General features: G+C 41.4%; 1 protein-coding gene and 1 long non-coding RNA gene across 2 annotated transcripts; both read right to left on the bottom strand.

The window, feature by feature from the left end:
* Nucleotides 1–1,504: 1,504 nt before the first annotated feature.
* On the bottom strand, nucleotides 1,505–4,607 carry LOC115200837 (uncharacterized). Its single transcript, XR_003879607.1, has 3 exons — nucleotides 4,212–4,607; nucleotides 2,543–2,762; nucleotides 1,505–1,742 (listed from the first exon to the last, which is right to left on the bottom strand). It is a non-coding gene; the product is annotated as an uncharacterized LOC115200837 (long non-coding RNA).
* A 12,821-nt stretch (nucleotides 4,608–17,428) lies between these two features.
* LOC115201065 (ADP-ribosylation factor-like protein 4D) lies at nucleotides 17,429–20,465 on the bottom strand. Its single transcript, XM_029764295.1, has 2 exons — nucleotides 19,743–20,465; nucleotides 17,429–18,724 (listed from the first exon to the last, which is right to left on the bottom strand). Exon 2 carries the CDS (start codon nucleotides 18,604–18,606, stop codon nucleotides 18,001–18,003), a length of 606 nt encoding a protein of 201 aa, XP_029620155.1. The 5' UTR covers nucleotides 18,607–18,724; nucleotides 19,743–20,465; the 3' UTR covers nucleotides 17,429–18,000.
* Nucleotides 20,466–25,232: the final 4,767 nt, after the last annotated feature.

Here is a 25,232-nt window from a genome sequence, read left to right on the forward strand (position 1 = left end):
GGTTGTGTACTTTTTTGGTCGTGAAACTTCTCAATGTTTGTACTTGAGATTTTTGTGTACTTGAAATGCTCAGTTGATGCATATTTGAAATGAATAACTATGACTTCCACTATGTTGGGTCTGTCTTCACAGCCTTGGGTTAGCTCATTTTGTATCGCAGCATTCCTGCTGCGGTGGTTGCCTGCCTGCGGTTGGTGTTCTCATTGAAACGCATAGATGCTAGGTATAGCCTAAAATTACAAGGGTTTGTTTAGGGGAAAGGATACTACTGTAGTCACTGCGCATTACAGATGATGAAAAACACGTTTTTGCGATGTAATATACCTGCACAGCATTCCAAAGCAGGAAAAAAATACTTTCTTGGGCGTAAACCTAAGAATAAGGCTGTGGAAGCTTTCCAGGGCAGAAGTCTGGTGGACAGGGCTCAGTTTGGCAACGTCCTTCTTGTTGAGCAGCTGCTTCTCCAGCTTGTACACTGGTTTGGTTGATAGAATAGAAGTGAGTAGTATTAAATATCTGAAAAAGATTTGATGATCATTTCTTGTATTACGGTACACACTGCATCAGCCATTTGTTGGTGCATCTGGAGCATGGAGGCACTTCGGGAAGAGAGGATTGTCATGTGTGTGTGGACATCCTGCAGGTGATTGAAAAGTGATGTCCACCTGGCCAACCTCTCTTCCTCACTTGCCCCAGGACTTGCCGATCAATAGAGGTGGTTGGTGATGCTCCGCACCCATTTTTCCACCTTCAGACATTCCTTGTCCTTGACTACAACCTCCACTTTCCCCGAGATACCTGATAATGTAGGATTCACAACAAAAATACAAAGGAAGTATTCATTTTATCAAACATAAAATCATGTTTCTTTTACGTTGCTTGGGTACGCTTGCTTGAGTTCGATGGGTGAGCGGACTTGGCACTTTCGGAATTATTGCCATTGTACCAGTCTAGCTAAATCAAGCTTTTATATGACTTCTTACGTTTTGTCACATGCCAGGGATCATAAAAGTGGATGATCCCAGGATACGCCTCTCTGAGGAATTTCTGGATCTGGGGTTACCGATCCGTGATCACAGATGCGATCCTCACATTGGACAAATCGTATTGCTCTTTTTAAAAGAGAGATTAAAGTGAGTTTGTAAAAAGAACACCTGGTCAGATAACAAATACCTGTGACAGGGGTGGGCAACTTTACTATATTAGGATGGGTCAACGCAAGGCATTTGTTCCAGACCATCGGCAACCAGACTAATTATCAAACCGATCATCAACACATGATACTACGGAATAAAGACTAACTTGTACAAGCTGGACATCCACAATCTTGGCACTTTCAAGGTCCATCACAGAGTATGACCCAAACTTTGGTAATGTTTTCACAACCACCACTCCTTCCTTCCTCCCTCCCTCCCTCCCTCCCTCCCTCCCTCCCTCCCTCCCTCCCTCCCTCCCTCCGTGTCATGGACCGAATCAGCTATGCCTGCTCTGTGTGATAAATACAAATGATGGTAGCCGCAAATCATCCTCAAACGCACAGCTGTCAGCATCTGTAAAGACATTGTGGTTGAATACATGGTTTTGAACCGGAATGGCAATTGAACAGCAGAATATATCCCAGTATGTGCCTTTAACTTGCCTTCTTTGTCTGGATAAAAGATGACCCAGTGAGGTATATGGCAGCAGAGAGGTGGAAGTTTCCTGCTGGGATGCTACCAATGAGAGGCTGGCTCTTCCACTGTCTGAAAAATGAGCAGACAAGAATGTCGTCCTCACGAATCATGTGACACTGTACACCCTTCTGCAGATGGGGCAGTCCTGGAAAAGTTCCAACAGGCAATCCTCATACACAATGTATTTTGGAATGTCCTCCATGGAATATCCACACACACACACAGGTATGACTCAATAAATCTCCCAACACTCAAAAAAGTATCCAGACTCAAAATCCATTTCAAATTATGATCATATTTAGGCTACTTTATCCCAGTTATCAATCATGGAAATAATGTTTTGAGGATGAATCTACATTCTGCCAGTATGAGTGCAGAAAACAGCCCCGCAGTAAAAGGTCATATCAGAAATGATTAGAGTAACTCTCTATCAAATCTTTGCTTCCTCCTGTCACTGTTGTCCCTTTTATGTACAACCTCTCCCAGCATGATGGAGGAGAGGATCAAAGGTCTATCCACTTAGATCTCCTCCTCCAAGGAGCAATGATATTGAGATGAGGAGTTGAGGACACATGGATGGGAGTAAGTAAGTATTTTATATCTAGTGAAGTGAGGTGTAGAGACATTAAGAGCAGTGTCACAACCAGTCCCAATTCACTCCCTAACACTTCCACTTAGCCCTTAACAAGTTGATACAAGCTCCACTAGTACTTATAACTATACACACTATTGAGATCTGTAAACATTGAAGTGTTAGGGACAAGGGGAAGGGGAGGGATTGGGACTGGCAGTTCACCTTCCAATACCAAGGCCATGGTAGAGTATAATGGAGAAGATCTATAGATCCATAAAGATCTAGAGTAGCTTACAGTTTGATTGGAGATTCATCCAAGCCTGAGACACTTGGATGGTATGAGGGATCCTCATCTTCATCCTCAGGGCATGTGTTTGCAGTGTCACTTTCATCCAAACAAGGCTCCATCCGTGACCGTTTTGCAGGTGCAGGTTGGGATGTTCCGTCTTTGACAGGTGACTCGAGCATGGTGATGCCGACACCAACAGTTTTGGTGGATGTGGTTGCCTGGGAAGCTGTGCAGACAGAGTAGATGTTGAATTTTCTAAAATGTCTATCATTACAGCTTGACGATAGTGGAAAGACAAAAGACAAAATCTAAAAAAGTAATACCCCCCTAATCATCATGATTAGCCTCAATGACACAAGCTACATCAACTGTAAGACAACAACCCTCACAATGGAATGGCAAAATGTGATTTTCAGGGATAAATTACAAATACTATACACACAGTGACTCCTTTTGTGGACAACATTCCTCCGTGCCAGCTGTGTGCTGGTAGTTCTCAGACTCCTATGGGGAGGCTTTGTCTGGCAAGCAAAATAATTTGTTGGTAATACTGACTGGTAAGCAACATCATATGTTGGTAATACTGACTGGTAAACAACATCATTTGTTGGTAATACTGACTGGTAAACAACATCATTTGTTGGTAATACTGACTAGTAAACAACGTTATTTGTTGGTAATACTGACTGGTAAACAACGTTATTTGTTGGTAATACTGACTTGTAAACAACATAATTTGTTGGTAATACTGACTGGTAAACAACGTTATTTGTTGGTAATACTGACTTGTAAACAACATAATTTGTTGGTAATACTGACTGGTAAACAACATCATTTGTTGGTAATACTGACTGGTAAACAACGTTATTTGTTGGTAATACTGACTGGTAAACAACGTTATTTGTTGGTAATACTGACTTGTAAACAATATCATTTGTTGGTAATACTGACTGGTAAGCAACATCATTTGTTGGTAATACTGACTTGTAAGCAACATCATTTGTTGGTAATACTGACTGGTAAGCAACATAATTTGTTGGCAATACTGACTTGTAAGCAAAATCATTTGTTGGTAATACTGACTGGTAAGCAAAATCATTTGTTGGTAATACTGACTGGTAAACAACATTTGCTGGTAATACTGACTTGTAAGCAAAATCATTTGTTGGTAATACTGACTGGTAAACAACGTTATTTGTTGGTAATACTGACTGGTAAACAACATCATTTGTTGGTAATACTGACTTGTAAACAACATCATTTGTTGGTAATACTGACTGGTAAACAACATCATTTGTTGGTAATACTGACTGGTAAACAACATCATTTGTTGGTAATACTGACTGGTAAACAACATCATTTGTTGGTAATACTGACTGGTAAACAACATCATTTGTTGGTAATACTGACTGGTAAACAACATCATTTGTTGGTAATACTGACTGGTAAGCAAAATAATTTGTTGGTAATGGAAGCTTACATTGACACTCAATCTACCTTGTTGGTGTGCTGCCACCCAATGTAGGGGGCTTGGATGGCAGATCAAAAACCATATAGTGACTATCAGGTGTTACAGAAAATATACCATTCACAAGTCAAAGCAGCCACAGTTGCATTATCTAACATTAGCCCCCGATCCTCCAAAAATGTTGGCTACCAAACCTCTGATACTTACGTTAAGGTCATCGCTTGCAAGATCCATTGTCAACGATGGTACAGCATCCGTATTCAGGACTAGCATCCTGACAAGACCCATCGCATGTTCTCCTCAGTTGATAGAGCCACTTTGCTCGAAATGTGATACCGCACACGGGTGACATGATCGTTATTTTCGGTGCAGCCTGTCCACCCAAAATGAAAAGCAGCCGCTGCTGTCAAGCTTTTCATTCTACGTAAAATAGTGTACCGTTAAATTTACTCGATGGCATCTTGTCACAACACAATGCGCTTTTGCTTAGCATGCTGCTAAGTCGCTTGCTAGCCAACAGTCACACCACAGATGAAAGGTTACCAGTATCTTTGGTCGTATGTTCTGCTTGAGCTAGCTAGCTTACGGTTTATAAACATGTGATGATAGTTTTAGGCGGTACATATTTAAATGAGTTGAGCTGATAAGACACTACCATTAGTGTACAACATTTCCGGCTTTATGTGAAGTTGCATAAAGGCAGATGTATATCCTTGGTAATGCCTGCTCCCTGAATCCAGGTGTTTTACACAGTAACTTTATGATCAAACTTTATCAATGTACCAGCTACAGTTATTTGTCATACTTGGATCACTCTACATTGAAATGGTTTCATCCAAATATCATCCAATTTGAATGAAAACATGATTTTCACTGTTGGGACCTTTAAGTTTCAGTCATGTAGGTGTAGAATTGTCTAACAGAGCTCACAGGAAAGAGTGAGATACAGATGTAGGATCTTCATTTATTGTTGAGAATGTTTCCTGCACCGCATGAAATGCAGCTGAGCATGGTGATTGACATAAATTCACTGAAACCCACACTGACACACGGTTACATTAACAGTGTTGCACTTCTCATGTAGCCTACCTTTGGCCAGCTAATAGCTTAACCACCGATCAAGCAACATGGACAACATTTTCAAATCCTGTCGCTGCAGGATTATTTTGCTTTGGCAATATAAAGTGAGCTCCAAAAGTATTGGGACAGTGACACATTCTTGTTGTTTTGGCTCTGTACTCCAGCACTTTGGATTGAAATGACACAATGACTATGAGGTTTTAAAGTGCAGATTGTGAGCTTTAATATGAGGATATTGCCATCCATAGCACTTTTTGTACATAGTCCCCCCATTTTAAGGGGACCAAAGGTATTGGGACAAATTAAAGTCAGTGGTGTAAAGTACTTTAGTAAAAATACTTTAAAGTACTACTTAAGTCATTTTTTGGGGGGTATCTGTACTTTACTTTCCTATTTATACTTTGGACAACTTTACTTTTACTTCACTACATTCCTAAAGAAAATAATGTACTTTTTACTCCATATATTTTTCCCGAAACCCAAAGTGCTCGTTATATTTTGAATGCTTAGCAGAACAGGAAAATGGTCCAATTCACGCACTTGTCAAGAGAACATCACTTGTCATCCCTATTGTCTCTGATCTGGACGACTCACTAAACACACATGCTGTCACGTCCTGACCATAGTAAGATGTTATTTTCTATGGTAGAGTAGGTCAGGGCGTGACAGGGGGTGTTTTGTGTTTTTCTATGTTTTCTATTTCTATGTTCTTAGGTTCTAGTTTTTGTATTTCTATGTTGGCTTGTTTGGGATGATCTCCAATTGGAGGCAGCTGGTCCTCGTTGTCTCTAATTGGAGATCATATTTAAGTAGGGGTTTTTCTTCCTGGGTTTTGTGGGTGATTGTTTGTGAGTAGTTTGTTCTCCTCTGCGTCCTGGTTTGTTTTTTTGTCCAGTTATTTTTATGTATTGCATGAGTTTCACAGAGTAAATAAAATGTGGAACTATCAACACGCTGCGCTTTGGTCTGCTCCTTTCGACAGCCGTGACACATGCTTCATATGTAATGATGTTGGAGTGTGCCCCTGGCTATCCAGAAATAAATACAAAAATATATAAGACAATGGTGCCATCTGGTTTGTTTAATATAAGGAATTTGAAATTATGTATACTTTTGATACTTAAGTATATTTAAAACCAAATACTCAAGTAGTATTTTACTTGGTGACTTTCACTTTTACTTGAGTCATTTTCTATTAAGGTATCTTTTACTCAGGTATGAGAATTGGGTACTTTTTCCACCACTGATTAAAGTTTCATATTTGGTCCCATATTCCTAGCACGCAATTATCACATCAAGCTTGTGACTCTACAAACGTGTTGGATGCATTTGCTGTTTGTTTTGGTTGTGTTTCAGATTATCTTGTGTCCCATAGCAATGAATGGTAAATAATGTATTGTGTCATTTTGGATTCACTTATTCTAAAAAGGTTTGAATGTGTTTCTAAACACTTCTACGTTAATGTGGATGCTACCATGATTACGGACAGTCCTGAATGAATCATGGAATAATGAGTGAGAAGGTTAGAGGCATAAATATCATACCCCCCCCCCCCCCCCCCCAAAAAAAACTCCCCTGTTATTGTAATGGTAAGAGGATAGAATGTCCTGGGGGTGTAATATTTGTGCTTCGGAGTACAGAGCCAAAACATCAAATGTGTCACTGTCCCAATACTTTTGGAGCTCACTGTAGGCTACATTAAGATCCTCCAACAGTACGTGTTCTGTATCAATTGGTTACGTGTGACAATGTGTTCCACTTCCTCTGCGTTGCAGTGGAGTGTGGAGCTGTCAAGAGTGCTTACGTGCCACCGGTATCTGTGGCCTCTGCCTGTCAGCTCGGCCCTAGCCACAGACAGCACATCAGTAATGTCATACACTCTTTCCTTTGTCCTTTGACTTTACTTTCTGAGCAGTGCTCCCCTGGCACATACCGAACTGAATTGTGAGCAATACTGGCCACAGTAGAGTAGAGAAAAGAGAGTCTTGCTTTGTGTTTTGTTGTTCAGCCATCCAGCTACTGCGTATGATTGTAGTATAGGTATGTTGCTCTTCTCTTGCCACAAAATGCATAAATGTGTTAAAATGAAAGGCCATTTTTGGGTGATTTCAATGTTTTTTAAGTCGTGTTCTTTTCTCTGTAATCATGGTGAAACGTGCCATGTAGACCCGATTTAAGCTATTATCACAGTGCTATTATTCCTGCTACGTTGAATGTAGCAAAAATGTGTTCTTGTCATGGATGGCAAAAGCAGGTCATGTATTTCAGAGCACTCCACACCAGTGATTTACACAGCTGCAGTCTGCCCTTGACAGTGTGTCTGGGTACTAACTGACATCCAATGGTTGCGATTGGGGACTGTTTGATTTATTTGATACATTCCACTCAGGTCTGTAATGAGCTCCTAATGAGAAAGAGAAGGGAAAAGTTTGGACTGACCTTGTCATTAACGGTTACACATCATTGGGCCTTACATGTGAGGTCATTTAGAAGTGTGCAGAAGGACACGTTCGGATCATTTACTCCGAATGTCCAGATGGTCTCCGGCCATTTTTCTTTCCTATCCTGTAATAGGGAAATGGCTGCAGTAGACAATATGATAGTGCATTTCTTCTCAGGAAATTGCATAATTGTAGTGATCTTAACCCGACACCTAGCAACACTGTTGACAATTGCTGGATTGGGCTTCAAGTCCCAGTTAGGTCTACCATTTGAATTTACTGCAATATGATTCATGTCTACAAATGGCTGTTCCTGCGTCATTCAATACCGACAACAAATACACCCATGAAATTGGATCACATTTGTCTTGTACTACAGTGTCTTTCTGATCTTGGCCAGAGCTTTGGACTGCCTGGCACAGTCTTAGAGAGGTCACAATCCATTGGCTCCCATGTCTGATTCATGATCATTTTTTACCCATGACTCTCTGCTCTGACATCAGTGATGCCTGGCAACACTCCTCTGTGTAGTATAACAGGAATAAAGGAGGATGAGAGTGCTTTGGACATGTCACACATGGACACAGAGATCAAATACCAGCCATACACAGAATGCTTAATGTATAGAGTAACCATGTAACGACAAGACAAAGGAGACCATAGTAATAGCCTAATGGGAGATTTTATAATACATTTAGCCCATTATACATTTACCTAGTCCATGTCTCCTTTGGTCTATCTGTATACTGTATGTATGATACCTTTGGTCCATGTTTATGTATTTGTATAATACCTTTGGCCTGTGTTCGTATGGGCTTATATTATATTCGAATTTTGGCCCGTATACTTATGTTCTTACATGTAGTGGACTACATGGTTAGCAAGCCACAGTCAAAGCGCTGTACCAGCAGTGGCTCTGACACGATGTCAAATGGAGTCAACTCAAAATAATTGAAGACTTACACAGTCTATGTGTTTATTATCAAGTGTCCCAGCCAGACAATTAGGTAGTGGAATCTGCCTCTGCTATTTTATTTGTGCCTGGCTGTTCTTCTGAATAATTAGACGATGAGTTTGGTTGATCATCGTTGGTGTTATATCCATACTGATGGTTGGTTTGTTCTGTAGTTCATGTTCACTGAAGCGGTAGTGTCTAGGAGTAGCAGTGCTAAGCTAACTCCGCGCTCCAACCATTGAACTCCATTGGCATGGTTCACAGGCAACAGGAGCCTGAAAACCAGAAGAGTTTGGTCCTTCTCCAGTCTAGGGTAAAACGTGATGTCCAGTCTCTGAACCGAACCAGCTCGCCTGACAGACCTGGCAGTCTGTTCCAAAAGCCTCCAACAGCCAACTATTGATTGAACAGTCAAAAAAAGAGACAAAACAGAGTGTAATGGCCGATAAAATACTAACTTAACTGTGATGAACAAAATAAGCACTATAGATGTCTCTTCAAGGGCCTAAATAGCAGATCTTCTCCACATGGATTCCCCTGGATTCCCCTTTACAGTCTGGGCCAGGAATCCTGGCTCTTTCTCCCAAAGTCAAATCCAGTCCTGACACGCTACACTCACATGATGTAGAGCTACTGTACCTGAACGGTTGGTTCGTCACCTGACTCAAACACTCAAACAAGTTACTCAAGGAAGTTGATGAGCAGTGTTGGTGTCAAATGATGGATGATTTCAAAAAGGATAAAACAGGACGGCATTATTGTTTGCCTAACGGGATGTTAAAAAGTGTTAATAATTCTAACATGCTTCTACCGAATGTTCTGCACAATCTCCTGTTTGCACTTGGGTCTATTTGAGTAAATCGCAACATATGCGTAAGGCTAGTATCCCCCATGTCACTACCCAATGATTTCCAATAGTGCAAGTAACAGCCACTAGTTTCAGTAAGTGTAAAAACAAAAAAGCAATACGTACCATAAAACTTTTTGACAAATTTAAAATGTATCTTGATATGTAATACCTCTCTGTCTGTTAGGTTTGTGTACTCTTACTTGTATATTTCTGGTTTTGTATTTGATTTGTTCATAACAAGAGCAAGAAAATAACAGCTAGTACTGCATTTAGCACAGCTGGAGGAGAGTGAAGGTCAGAAATAGATCTTGTCCTGGGCAGTAGGAGGTTTGAGTAACAGCAAGGCGGTATCTTTACTCTGCCCAGGAAAAAGTTGCTGACAGCCAGAGTTGTCCCGCGAGCTCCTCGGCTCACGTGGTCACTCCTTCACACGTGCGCTCCCTATCTCAACGAGGACTCGCTCACCTACCGGTTTTCACGGCTGGTGGAGCATGCAGAGGCGGCGTGTGCGCTGGTACTACAGTCTGCATAGCTAGCAAGGCTATAGCACTAGTTGGAGTGACAGGCTCCCGGGGGAGAGGAACGGTCACATATTCCTTTAGTCAGGAACGGTAGACACAATACAGCCGGAGGAAGGGAGGGATGGAGGGATCTAACACGTGATGCTGTGGTGAGCCTGATCTCTCGTACAGAGAGCAGTGAAATCAAACACCACATGGACAGGCACTGGGCAGTCCAAAGCAGGTGCAGTCTGCAGTGGATTACAGTACATTCATTTGTCTCGGTGCAATGTCATCATGTGACTGACTTAATTGATCAGTTTAATGCTCATACAGTACACTGAAGTAGTATATTACATGAGTATAATATAGTATATGTACAGTATGTATACTACATGTAAACTACATTCTACATTTGTCACGCCCTGACTTGAGAGAGATGTTTTGTTTCTCTATTTTGGTTAGGTCAGGGTGTGATTTGAGTGGGCATTCGAGATTTGTAGTTCTTTGTTGTTTTTTCTATGTTTTCTATTTCTATGTTGTCAGGCTCTAGTTTTGTATTTCTATGTTGGGGTTTTGTTTGGGATGATCTCCAATTAGAGGCAGCTGGTCCTCATTGTCTCTAATTGGAGATCATACTAAAGTAGGGGTTTTTTCTACCTGGGTTGGTGGGAGATTATCTTTGAGTCAGTGTATGTTTCACCTCTGCGTCACGTTTTTTTTTGGGGGGTTATTCAAGTTTATTTATATGTATTGCATAGTTTCACAGTGTAAATAAAATGTGGAACGACACACACGCTGCACTTTGGTCCGCTTCTCCTTACGACAGCCGTGACAACATTAATCTATGATGTGACTTACCTCATTTATAATTTGTATCAAATTGTATGTGTACATCATGCAAATACATACATTATGTAAGATATGACATGGGCTGCATTAAATACATTAAATAATCTGTTTCTCTCATATTCAGCACACTTCCAAACCTTTCCATGCCAACAACACAGCGACAACAACAAGCTAAAAATAGCAACAGATCACATCCATTCCAGAGCAATCAGCTTGTGGATCAGACCCTACAGCTCTTCCAGGCAGGGCAGACGGGCCCGCTCCAGATGGGTTTGTGGGTAATACAGCCGTGGGGAGATAAGGAGACCTCTGGTGGGTCTCAGCTGGATATGGATTAAATGCAATCAAAGTTGAAAAACATCATAAACCCCCAAAACCTCCCAAAAACCTTAATCTGGGCAGCCTCACCCAGACAAAAATAAGACCCACGCTAACATTGTCTGAGTTAGAAAGCTAAATGAGAAGGCCAAATTATTACAGTGAAGGGGAATGTTCCACCATGATTCAAATCCTATACTGTATTTCTAGAATGTAGGATATATATATTTTTACTCCTAAACAGTCTTGTTAGTGATCTAATGCATTTGCAGTGATCACAAAGTCTACCCTGCTTGTATTAGAGAAGTGAAGGGGAGCCTCGTCTCAGTGGCATGCTGATTGAATCCTTCCATTGGACTCCATTTGGCAGGGTTCTGCATGAAAACACGAATGAAATAATGTTAAGTCCCTCTGTAGCTGAAATATGAAATCTGGGAAAAACTTTGGGCGTGAATGTTTAAATGTCTGTAAATATGCCAGCAATTATCCCTCAAACCTCCCCTGAGCGATGCATCACACCCAGCCAACGGTCTGCAGAGAAGCACGTTGTATTCATGAATATGAATATCTGTGCTTTGACTCCCAGTAATAACATCAGTTATTCATATGAAAATAATTAGTGTCTGTAGCCTGTGGCCAAGGACATGGAGAAAGAGACAATTTAATCCATATGTTGTGGCTCTGGGTCACCAAATGTTCTTTCGCCGCTGGCAAAGGCAATGGTTTTGACGCAAACACATCAAATCTCTCGTGAAACATTGAAATTCCAGCCCCGTGTTAAAGCTCCCTTTTCAACACCAAGAAATATGGGCTTGGTTGCTTTCTCTTGCCTTCCTCTATAGACACTGAGACAAAACAAGCCACACAGAACCTATAGTGAATACACTCAAAGGGAATTTATGACCCAAGCTCCTACGCGCCTTTGGGACTCTTTTTTTTTATCACTCCTTCCACACTCACAATAGTCTACTGGCTATAGTCTCTACACTCATTGAGCCCAGAGTGGCACTTTTATAGGTCTTTTGGGGGGGGGGGGGGTAAGATAGATGGACTAATCCAGCCTTCTAACATCAGCCATAAGTGAAAAACCTCAGCGTCCTCCTCTCACCCTGAAAATACCTTCACTACACACAAGCAAGACCCCTTCTTACCACCGGTTCTCGATAGCTTGACCCTGGACACATTGCAATGTCAGCATGCTTTCTCCAATCACAATATCAGTGAAATCGGAGATATTTAGGCTAATGTTATCTCAAGCTGGAGGAGTAGGGGTCTGAGTATTGATTGGAGCTTCTTTGAAATCATGTTGGCCCCTTGGTGACCACAGCCGAAATTGACAATTTGGACTTCCAACCACAAAAGCAATTTAACCCCTCTGCCCTCTCAGGTCACTGATCAATTGGTAAGTACCTCATGGTTGCCGTGGTGATAAGTACTTACGTCTGGGCCAGTTGGAGTTTCTTGCCATTCCAAAGAGGGGCTCCTCTGCACTTCAGCAGTCTTTGTCTGATAAAACACTCTGGATAATATACTGCATACCACTGAGGTGCTCAAGCTTACGTGATGTTGTCTCCAAATACATACTGCTGTCTGGAAACTGCACTTAGAAGCAGGACTCGTTGCGCTGAGTAACTCTGCATATCCTTACAGAGCTTTTGTGCCTGAAAATATATTTGTTTATTCGTTATTTACCCAGGTGAGTCCGATTGAGATACTGATACTTCTACAACCCTGTTCATATGCAGTATCAACATACAATACAATGCAATGACAAGTGAACCTGAAGGGAGAATACAGTAAAACCGTGGTGGGCGATAAATGGGGAATACCATGGGGAACCTTCTGGATGTTGGATAAGCCGGTCTTCGAAGCGTGTGACATGATTTCAGGGATGCACCTGTCAGCTTAGGATCCCCCTTCTTAATCTCCCATAATCCCGCAAGCTCCCGCTCTTGTGTTTCTGCTGTCAACGAACCAGCATTGGCGAACGAAGGTAGAAGGAGAGAAAACATATTTATATCCAACGCAGGATCCCTTTCTCATTAGAGACATCACGACTGTCATTAACTAAGCCAACCAAGCGTATAATATTGAAATTATACTACTTTATAAATACAGTACCAGTCAAAACTTTGGACACACCTACTCATTCAAGGGTTTTTCTTTATTTTTACTATTTTTGTAGAATAACAGTGAAGACATCAAACCCGTGAAATAAGACATATGAATTCATGTAGTAACTAAAAAAGTGTTAAACAAATCAAAATATATTTTATATTTGAGATTCTTCAAAGTAGCCACCCTTTGCATTGATGACAACTTTGCACACTCTAGGCATTCTCTCAACCAGCTTCATGAGGTAGTCATCTGGAATGCATTTAAATTAACAGGTGTGCCTTGTTAAAGGTACATTTGTGGAACTTTTTTCCTTTTTAATGTGTTTGAGTCAATCAGTTGTGTTGTGACAAGGTAGGGGTGGAATACAGAAGATAGCCCTATTTTGGTAAAAGAACAGCTCAAATAAGCAAAGAGAAATGACAGTCCATCATTACATTAAGACATGATGGTCAGTTAATATGGAACATTTCAAGAACTTTGAAAGTTTCTTCAAGTCCAGTTGCAAAAAACATAAAGTGCTGTGATGAAACTGGCCCATGAGGACCGCCACAGGAAAGGAAGACCCAGAGTTACCTCTGCTGCACAGGATAAGTTCATTAGAGTTACCAGCCCAAATAAATGCTTCACAGTGTTCAAGTAACAGACACATCTCAACATCAACTGTGTGAATCAGGCCTTCATGGTTGAATTGCTGCAAAGAAACCACTACCAAAGGATATCAGTAAGAAGAAGAGACTTGCTTGGGTCAAGAAACACGAGCAATGGACATTAGACCAGTGGATATCTGTCCTTTGGTCTGATGAGTCCAAATGTGAGATCTTTGGTTCCAACCATTATGTCTTTGTGAGGCGCAGAGTAGATGAATGGATGATCTCTGCATGTGTGGTTCCCACTGTGAAGCATGGAGGAGGTGTGTTGGTGTGGGGGTGCTTTGCTGGTGACACTCTCTGTGATTTACTTAGAATTCAAGGCACACTTAACGAGCATGGCTACCACAGCATTCTGCAGCGATACACCATCCCATCTGGTTTGCACTTAGTGGGACTATCATTTGTTTTTCAACAGGACAATGACACAACACACCTCCAGGCTGTGTAAGGGCTATTTGACCAAGAAGGAGAGTGATGGAGTGCTGCATCAGATGACCTGGCCTCCACAATCACACGACCTCAACCCAATTGAGATGGTTTGGGATGAGTTGGACCGCACAGTGAAGGAAAAGCAGCCAACAAGTATTCAGCATATGTGGGAACTCCTTCAAGACTGTTGGAAAAGCATTCCAGGTGAAGCTGGTTGAGGGGATGCCAAGAGTTTGCAAAGTTGTCATCAAGGCAAAGGGTGGCTACTTTGAAGAATCTAAAATCTAAAATACATTTTGATTTGTTTAACACTTTTTTTGTTACTACATGATTCCATATGTGTTAATTCATAGTTTTGATGTCTTCACTATTATTCTACAATGTAGAAAATAGTAAAAATAAATAAAAACCCTTGAACGAGTTGGTGTGTCCAAACTTTTGACTGGTACTATATATATATATATATGTATATATATATATATATATATATATATATATATATATATATATATATATATATATATACCAAAGATCTCACATTTGGACTCATAAGACCAATGGACAGATTTCCACTGGTCTATAGAAAAAATATCCTAATTCTATAAAAAAAATACAGTCCAAAACAAATTTATACATACAAACAACAACTTACAGACACATGCAAACAATGACTACATCATCTCACGATGCTACCTTTTTGAAGAGGCATGCATTTCTCCTATTTCTCAATTTCTCCTATTCATGTCTATGCATTCAACGTTCAAATATTTGCCATTTGAAGTCATTCAAGTTCCCACAGACAAGGAATATACTGTATGTCGGTTTAGCAACTTCCTTTCCGAGGATAGGCTAATGAATCCCAGTTACCAGCTGCTGTGTCAGGAATCCACAAATACCACTCAGAATTTTTTATGAACAGATTGTAGTGAATAACTTGGTGTGTAAGATCATGCCGGTTGTTACAGCCATGGTTTGTGTCAACGTGAAGAGGCCCAGACTGTTTGGCAGCCAAATGACATGTCCCTCTGCGTCGCAAAACATGATCAGCTAAGGTTGTTATAAGGTTGTGGTAAGGTTGTTGTAGCCTACTGTATATCAACGGATGGTTCATAATGGAACACCTTATCAGTCATCTCATTAGACACAAATGTACAGTGTTCCATAGAAGCTGGAACACGTAGCTGGCAGAAGGCACATGATCAATGCAAGGTATGTAGATTTTAGATTGGTTCTTTGCGCAACGGGATGCTCTAGTCACTGCATAACTTTATATCTGGATAAAAAAAACACAAATGCATTAAAAAAAAGAAACAATTCGTACATTTTGGAGAGAACAGTGATTGAAAAGTCCCAAAATAACAAAAGTTCTCAATTGGGAGTATTGTTGAGTTTGCTGAATTTCCCTCTATTGATCTCTATCTTGAGAATACCTTCTGTGAAATCAACAGTTTCAACCAATGTCCCATCTGACATATACATTTCTCTGTAGTCGGCCGCACTCAAACAAAACAACTTCACAATAGTGAGGACTAAATAATATGAAATGTTGTAGGTGGATTAAAAATAAAGCATATTTATTTGGCAGTCAGTATGTATCTGTATCTACTACAATCTCCACTGTATAGTAAGGGAAAGGGTGTTAATGTTTGTTTGCTCTAGGTCTTAGGAACAGTAGTGTCTCTTCTTAATTGGACTTCTCAGACAGGGGGCTTGGGTCTTATCCACTATGAGAAAACATTCAAGTAGCTGGTCGGTTTCATTCTGCCTAAATGCCATCCCTGTCTGGACTGCTACAGCATCATGGCTTTGTCTCATATCATCCTTAAAGTCCTCCCAATAATTCATTTTCACTATTCTGTTTATAAATGTGAATACACAAGATCCAAATGTTTCACAATAGTGTACACTTTAGCACCAGTAATATAATTTATATTACTGGTGCTAAAGTGAACACCTTATGTCTGATCAAATCCTTGAATATTCTATACTTGAAGTATGCAATCTTGCCTACTATGCATATTGGTGAGCCAGATCTATAGAATAACCAATCACATTCATTACTGACTCAAGAGGTGTCCTAAAGTAGCTCTGCCATAGTCACCAAAGCCCACGGCTATCCATCTTTATTATTCCCCGAAGCTGTTTGATTCTGCCCACAACCACACTACTAATTGATTTACTTACAATTGCAAGCAAGCTGGCAGCCTAGCTGAGGTGGAAATCAAAGTACATGGATATGGTGGCTGGGGGGCGAGGCTGCTCTCCATAGCCAATGTGCTGACTCAGCCATGAATAGAGTAGAAGAGATACAATGAATATAATGCAAAATGTGACGAACATACTGGAGAGCGCTGACATTCCACATGAATGTATCATGCTCTGTACGGCTAGCACATATAGGTTGTTTCATCACTCAAATACTGGGATCATATTCAGTACTATCGGTATGTGTTGTTTGTAATTGTTACAAATGTCTTCTTTGAATGCAAATGTAAGCTTTAACAACAGTAACTCTTGTTTTCTTATGCAATACTAGGTCATCTTTCTACGGGATTACGGTGAACTTCGCTCTTTCAGTGGTGGCTGATTTTCTGTAGGACATTCTTTTTGCCCAGGCACTGGCAGTGAGACTATCATCAGCAGAAGCTGTATTGTGTCTATCTATAGTACAGAAGGGAAAGCTAGTCAAGTTCAGTACGTCACCTCAGGGCAGGATTTGCGTTTTGAATAACCTATCCATCATATACTGTAGCTCTCTGCATTGTGCATAAATCAAATTAGATTCATACCTGAAAGGGTATCTTTGCTGCAGCTTACTACACCTATTCAAATGTCTAGGGCCTACAGATCTGCTATCTTCATTTGACCAGTTTGACCACAGCAGGAAAATAATCCTGAAGTAACAGGACATGTGAATTAGTATGTGGATTATAATTAATGGACATTTTGTGTGGGTTGGTCAATTTTTTGTTAGGATAAATCAAGTCTGACATTTTAAAGTGGAAAGTACAAACTTTAGAAGCCTTTTAAAACCTTTGAATACACTACAATTTGCATTTCCTGCTGTGGGATCAAATGAGGATAGCTTTATGTTGTTAAAGGATGGCAAAAGGAAGCCAAAGAATTTTAAAAAACACCTTCTTTAAACTCTTTCTACATCTAAGTCCCCTTTAAAATGCACGATGTGTTAACTTTACACATTGATGTTGTCTCAAAAGAAAGCAATATATATTTAATACAGCGGGTTGATTTATTCATTCTTCAGTGTTACAAAAATTGTACAACTTGTAAAAACAGTCTGTGAATCCAACTGAAACTCTGTGGCATAAGAGGAAATGCACTTGGAATTGTTCTTTCAAAAGTGACCAAAATAATAATACTGTAATCGCCATGGTATTCCATTTGATATCAATACGATTTAGCTTCATATCATATAAAATGTGTGTCTGTTCAAATCCAACAGGAGTTCAGAGTTCAAAGTTCGGTATCACATTTCTACTGTGTTGTAGGGTAAAACAAGTGAGTCCAACTTTGTGGGACAAAATACGTCATAGGCAGCTACAGCCTCTCGTGGCTATCACATATTCATTGCATACAAAGGGCAGCTGTGTGGCTAATACAAGGTATGAAAGACGGTGTATCAATACTGCATGTCACATAAAGGCCAAATCCATTTCTCCTGACCCCTGTGCCATCTGGAATTGGTCCTTTGTTGGCAAAAAAAAGCCTTCCCTTTTATTTAAAGGGACAGGACCTCCGCTCAGAGTCACAAATGGACCTTTAAATCAGGACAATCCAAAAGCTCATCTCTTTCTATGTTTGTTGTGTTTCACCATCTTCTTCCTCTTCAGGATCATCTCGTAGAGTTTCTCTAGGCCTGGTTGTAGGCCTTGTCCATCCACGGCGCTGCAGCTCTGTACGTGGTGCAGGGTGGAGGCATTCAGTTCATGGACGGCCAGGACCTTCTCCACCTCGCTCACAGACAGAGCTGAGACCAGGTCCTGCTTGTTGGCCAGCACCAGGACGGGCACCCCCTGGTTCTCCGAGGTACGGGTGATCTTGTGAAGCTCCACCTTGGCCTCCTCCATACGTTCGGTCTCGGTGGAGTCCACCACGAACACCATGCCGTCGGTGCGCCTCGTGTACGACTTCCACAGGGGCCGCAGCTTCTCCTGGCCCCCTACGTCCCACACCTGGAAGGTGATGGCCCGCGAGCTTCCCACCGCTACCTTGATCTTCTCCGTGTTAAAGCCCTTGGTCGGGATGGTCTTGACAAACTCCTTGAGTTTCAATCTGTAGAGCAGAGAGGTTTTGCCAGCCGCGTCCAGGCCAATCACTACCACGTGCAAGGACTGGAAGTTTTGCAGGAACGGGGTGTTGGGGGCTATCTCGGTCAGCTGGTTCCCCATGGTGATGGGATGTTCTCACCTCCTTGGGTGAGGTGGCAGATTCTCAGTAATCCTTTCTAATAGTTTGGCATTGGCACCCTCTTCAAAGGTGGAGGTGCCAGACTGGACGGTTGCAGGACTGGGGACCGTATCAAAAAGCAAACACAATGAGGTACTATTTAAAGACTAGACAATGAGATTGTAAGGTTTCACTACAACTTGAGGTGCTTTTACACAATAATAAACAATGACACAGATAAGAAATGTCATCAGACACTTTGATCCAACACATTAACGATTGCTACTAGGGTTAGTACACTAACATGATTGCTTTACTGTGTTCGCATCTAAATCAGACTGATCAACGATTACTGCAATTTCTAATGAACTTGCATTGCAAGTAGTAAAGCAACAATTGAGACCAATTGGTTATTCCTTGTTGGAATAAATCCACAACCATAACAGTCATAGCCTAAGGCGAGGCAATTTAATTGTCAGTCATAGAAAATGTCCAGACAGCACAATTCAATTTTGAATTTATTAAGATCAGTTATGGTTTGGGTTTAAATCTTTAGGAAGCGGTATGCCTGACAACATGTAATTGGTGGTTGGTTGTTGGTTGTTCTCGTTGTCTTTTGCCAAAGTCTTTTCTAATCCTCTTAGGACAGTTAAACCCCAATGGCTGTCTTGGGGCACATTGATTCCAAGTTTAATATAAATGAGAGAATATCTATTCATTTGCACATTGAATGCAGTTGATGCCCAGGATAGGATTGCGATTAATTATAATCCAATTGTTTTTGTGAGGCTTTTGTAAAATATATATATATAAACACAACCCATATTTTCTCCATAGGCTGTTAAACAAAGATTAGTGTCACCTCAACTATCTAATTATGAGTACACCAGATATAAGAATATAGCCTATGTACTGTAATTCTGGCATGATTCTGAGGAATTAAATATGTGATCAAACTGCAGATTTGCACCAAAATAAAATGCATAACCATCTATGAGTGAGACATTGTACTGGAATGACACGGCTATAATAACCAGCCTTGTACATAGCATTACAACTCAGATGTCATTGCAGTAAGATACCATATTTCTATCTGTGCAAAATCTTAAACCTGGAAAAACAATTGTGATATATTTACCTTCTAGACCACTTGAATGAACATAAATGGCATCATCCTAGTGCAGCAAATACATCCATATATCCATACATCCGAATATTGTTTCTCTGCGTGCTAATATCTGTCTGTCTGCTCCGTGCACCGATGGAGCAATGAGCAGCAGTGTGGAATGGAATAGCATGCACAAGACCTCCTCTCCAGAACAACAGCCCGAGGTGACGTCACTCAATAACATACTCCCCCTGCTGGTCTAGTACGTCAATGGTTCCGTGTACAGAAAGTGAGATGCTGGCACGCAGCTACAATGTAGCAGGAATCAGGATACGCAGCCTTAATGTCGCAGGATAGAGCAAATGCGAACTACAGTATTTCTAGAATCGTGCTTTCCCTCCCGTAGTAGTACAGTACACAACTGCTTGGAAAGACAAATAGTGATCCCTAAACCATGTTGAATTTTATGCCTGCATATTAGATTGCATGAGAAAATTCAAGTATGCTCTTTAGACATTCCCACTGAGACGGGCTACAACAATTCGTGACCGAGGTAAAACCAGTTTCAGGTTGGATTTTCGACGGATTCGCGCTTTCAAACCTCAATAGCCTTCAAACCACTTGAGCCACAGACTCCAAATAAGTGTTACGATGTTGGAAAAATTGTGCACTACATTGCACAGGTCTTATTTTTACGATTTGGACAATCATTTGCTTTGCAAAGTTAATAAACATGTGGAAATGTGAGCAGCATTTTGTATTCCTAGTTGAATTAGTTAGGGAGAATAAACAAAGTACAAAAAAAAATTACATTCAAATTTCAATAGCTCCTTGGTCATGTGACCTACTGACTTCAAACAAGGTTCAGAATGTCCACTCAGTGGGCCTACACATTGCACACCCTTTAGTTTGTCCATTTTCATCTCACATGTTTTTACATTAATATGCCTGCTCCAATTTCAATAGCTCCTTGGTCATGCGACCTACTGACCTCAAACAAGGTTCAGAATGTACACTCAGTGGGTCTACACATTGTACACCCTTTTGTTTGTCCATTTCCATCTCACACAATTTTACATTAATATGCCTAACTAATTAGATGACGAGGCATTGGGCTACCTCAAGAGACTCTTAATTATGTCCCGCCGTTTAACCCCGCTTCATCGAATTTCCTCACTTTGACATGAGGGGTCACAGCCATCCCGAAGGTGGTTTGAGTGCGACCGTGAAGGGTAGCATGCTACGGTCAGATATCATCAAATTGACATCCATTCGAGTCACACCCGGTGGTATCATCAGAGGCTTTTCTGTCTTACAAACTGGACATCAGTTGCAGCTACTAACCTTCAGCGGACTTTAACTGGGTTTTTACACCCAATCGACATCAAGTGCCAGCGCAATACTTATAGGCTTGAGAACCAAATACCCATCACACTATCTAGCGGCACCATCGACTGGGTGTCGGAAGAAGCAACAGAAAATAATAATTCCCTTTCAATCATTTGCTTGCCCAGTCAGCCCTCCGGGACAGAGCCATAGGAACCACCTTTACCAGTGCTTCATCGATATTCACCCAACGGGGTGATTTTAGTGCGACCGCGACATGTGGGTACGCTCCTTTGAATTTCATCAAGTTGACATTCAGTGATCCGTGCCCAGTGGGAACCTAGGTTTCTTCCGTCCGTTTTATGGTTCCGCAGCAAATCAATGGGCGTGGATGGTACTGCCCACATCAGATGTAGGCCTCCCTCCCCAGACAAGCTGGAGATATCTCTCCCCACTTCATAGGGCATGAGCCATGCAATGCCCTATCACTGCGGGGCCAATGGGTTTAGTCTCCGCCTCAAGTCTAGCGAGCATAGAGGAAACTCCCCACCTACAATGTGTGGGGCCGGCGAGCGCCGTAGCTGGGGAGTTCCGCGAGATGGTCACATGACCAAGGAGCTATTGAAATTAGAATGTTTGAAAAATTCATGTAAAAGCGTGTGAGATGAAAATGGACAAACTAAAGGGTGTGCAATATAGAAGGGTAGTCAGTGGACATTGTGAATTGTGTTTGAGTCCAGTAGGTCACATGACCAAATTGCTATTGAAATTAGAACATTTGAAAAATTCATGTAAATACGTGTGAGATGAAAATGGCCAAACTAAAAGAGTGTACAATATGTAGGCCCACTGAGTGTCAAGTCTGAACCTTGTTTGAGGTCAGTAGGTCACATGACCAAGGAGTTATTGCAATTGTAATATTTACAAAATTCATGTAAAATCATGTGAGATGAAAATGGACAAACTAAAGTTTGTGCAATATACAAGGGTAGTCAGTGGACATTCTGAACCTTGTTTGAGGTCAGTAGGTCACATGACCAAGGAGCTATTGAAATTAGAAACATTTAAATAAATAATTGAAAATCATGTGAGATGTAAATCGACAAAAAAATATGTGTGTCTATGCCATCGGCTTAGCTAGAACCAGTTTTGAAAGTTTTAGGAGTAATGGTTAAAGAGCTATTGAAACTATTTCTTTTTTTATTTGTCACTATGCTGACGGTCCTTAACTGCTGTTGGTGGATTTAAGGAAAACAATAGGCGAATATCCGTCGAATATCCAACCTGAATCTGTCTTTACCTCGGTCAATTACGAGACATGCACTTATATCAATGAAGTAAATCTCACTTTTTGTGCTAGAGTAACATGACAGCCAGTGAAAGGAAACCTCTAGGTATGCACGGTGTATGGACAGACTTTGGCGCCACCCTGTGTCAAAACCAACCACGACCGACACACTGCAATAATGGAATGGAATTCATTGAACAAGATAGTTTTGTTTCATCTTGCATTGTCATTATCATCATATGATGTCACAATCAAAGTTGCCAAGCAACATATCATCTGCCCAGATGTGGTTGTGGTTGCAGTCAGAGCTGTATTCAGTAAGGGCTGTTGCTGCTGTCCTGTTGTTGCTGTCTGTGGAGCTCATTGGCAAGTGCATTATTTTTACTTAGGAAAGTCAATATTACAGTTGTGTCTCTGTTTTGAAACAGAGATAAAAAAAAAATGACTACAAACATCATCAATGCAGATGACTTTATGTGTTATTGCACAAACAGTTATTCTATTAAACTCGTTTTTATTGTGGGATGAGATGTAGATGTTTTTTTGCCTCTGCAAGGGATTGCATTATAGGGTATTGAGTACTCATACAGTAGGTCAGGGTAATGGGCCTGCCCAGATCAGACCGACTCCTTCCCCACAGGGTGGTGTACTGTAACATGGCAGCTATGCACTGGGAAGCGCGGCGCAGGCAGAACGTGGCTGATCACCGCGTGACGATCACTCATAAGGTAGGGCCATTGTTCTTTTAATCATTAGCTATGACAGCATAGTAGGACATTCATGTTGATACAGTGGCTATTTCTGTACAAGGTCACAATGTTACTGCAGTGGTAGACTAAATCACAGAGCCCTGACTTGATTGACATGGGGGAGATTTCTGGCCAAACAAGCAAACAAATGAAACATGACTAGCGATGCGTATGAAGAGATGATCATTTCTCTCTTGGACATACAGAATGTGAAGGGACCAGCTCCTACGGCAGAGAGCCAACCTGAGGCGCCAACCGTGCCAGTCCTTCCCCCTGAGCCCAAAGTGCTGGACGTGCCACTGGGTAGGGTCTCTCATCCCTTGGTAGAGGTTTTGAACGTCCATGCAATGAACTGAATCTAACTTCTATACAACCCTCTGCATTATGTTATCTTCATAGCAGGTAAAAGTGTGCACTGCAAGCGTGTGCACACAAGCAAAGACAACTACAGTGGCAAGATCGACAACAGATACTCAGTGAGTTCAGTTCTTGCGTCGCACACTGTTGAGCTATGCGGACAACCTTAGCCTAACATATCCATTGTACTGCTATAGGACCTGTAGTTACCGTCACCTCAGCTTTCATGGTTTCAATCTAAGAAACTGAGAGTAGAGTACGGCTTATTTATTTGACTAATCATGTTATGATGGCTGAGAGTGAAATTGGACAATATCATATAACCTCCAGTGAAAATGGATTTATTTATTCTAAAAGGACAAAGCCAAAACTTTACGTCAATGACATTGGATTTATGAAGATGGCTGTTTGATGTGTTTCAGTCCATACAGTACTCCCAGCAGTGGTAGCTACAACCACTCCTAGATTACATCTAGATTAGTAGCTGTAACCATCATGCACTGGAGCGGAGAGAACAGCCCTCACATTGGAACGCAATTAACAGCAACAAGTGCAATAAACCCCTAACAAAACAAACATCACGTCAGTGTCTTCAAAGAGACTTTAAAAAAAAAGCTGGTAATGATCTAGGTATTTCTTAACTCAAAAGTTCTAATTGTGCAAATAGTCATCAGTCCACACCATGTCCAGGAAAGTTGTCACTTCACTGCAAAATTCCTCTCACAGTCAAATCATGGCAACCCTTAGGAAATGTTATTTACCCTCTTATATAAGGTAAATGGAGGTTAATGGAATTACAAGGCAATTGCATATTGAACATCAATGGAGGAAACTTTCAAATATACATAACATACAGCAGATGGCCAAAGGTATGTGGACACGTCAAACATCTGCTCGTCGAACATCTCATTCCAAATCATGGACATTAAATGGAGTTGGTCCCCCCCTTTGCTGCTATAACAGCCTCCAGTGGAAGGCTTTCCACTAGATGTTGGAACATTGCTGCGGGCACTTACATTCAGCCACAAGAGCTTTGGTGAGGTCGGGCACTGATGTTGGGTGATTAGGCCTGGCTCGCAGTCAGCATTCCAATTCATCCCAAAGGTGTTCGATGTGGTTGAGGTCAGGGCTCTGTGCAGGCCAGTCAAGTTCTTCCACACCGATCTCAACAAACCATTTCTGTATGGACCTCACTTTGTGCATGGGGGCATTGTCATGCTGAAACAGGAATGGGCCTTCCCCAAACTGTTACCACAAAGTTGGAAGCACAGAATCGTCTAGAATGTAATTATATGCTGTAGCGTTAAGATTTCCCTTCACTAGAACTAAGGGGCCTAGTCCGAACCATGAAAAACAGCCTCAGATCATTATTCCTCCTCCACTAAACTTTACAGTTGGCATTATGCATTCGGGTAGGTAACGGTCTGCTGAAATCCGCCAAACCCAGATTTGTCCGTCGGACTGGCAGATGGTGAAGTGTGATTCATCACTCCAGAGAACACATTTCCACTGCTCCAGAGTCTTATGGTGGCGAGCATTACACCACTACAGCTGACGCTGGGCATTACGCATGGTGATCTTAGGCTTGTGTTCGGATGCTCGGCCATGGAAATCCATTTCATGAAGTTCCCAACAAACAGTTATTGTGTTGACGTTGCTTCCAGAGTCAGTTTTGAACTCGGTAGTGAGTATTGCAACTGAGCACAGACGATTCTTACGTCCTACGCGCTTCAGCACTTGCCGGTCCCGTTCTGTGAGCTTGTGCGGCCTACCACTTTGCAGCTGAGCCGTTGTTGCATC

This window comes from Salmo trutta, chromosome 10 (assembly GCF_901001165.1).
Source record: "Salmo trutta chromosome 10, fSalTru1.1, whole genome shotgun sequence".
In the NCBI taxonomy this organism is placed as follows: domain Eukaryota; kingdom Metazoa; phylum Chordata; class Actinopteri; order Salmoniformes; family Salmonidae; genus Salmo; species Salmo trutta.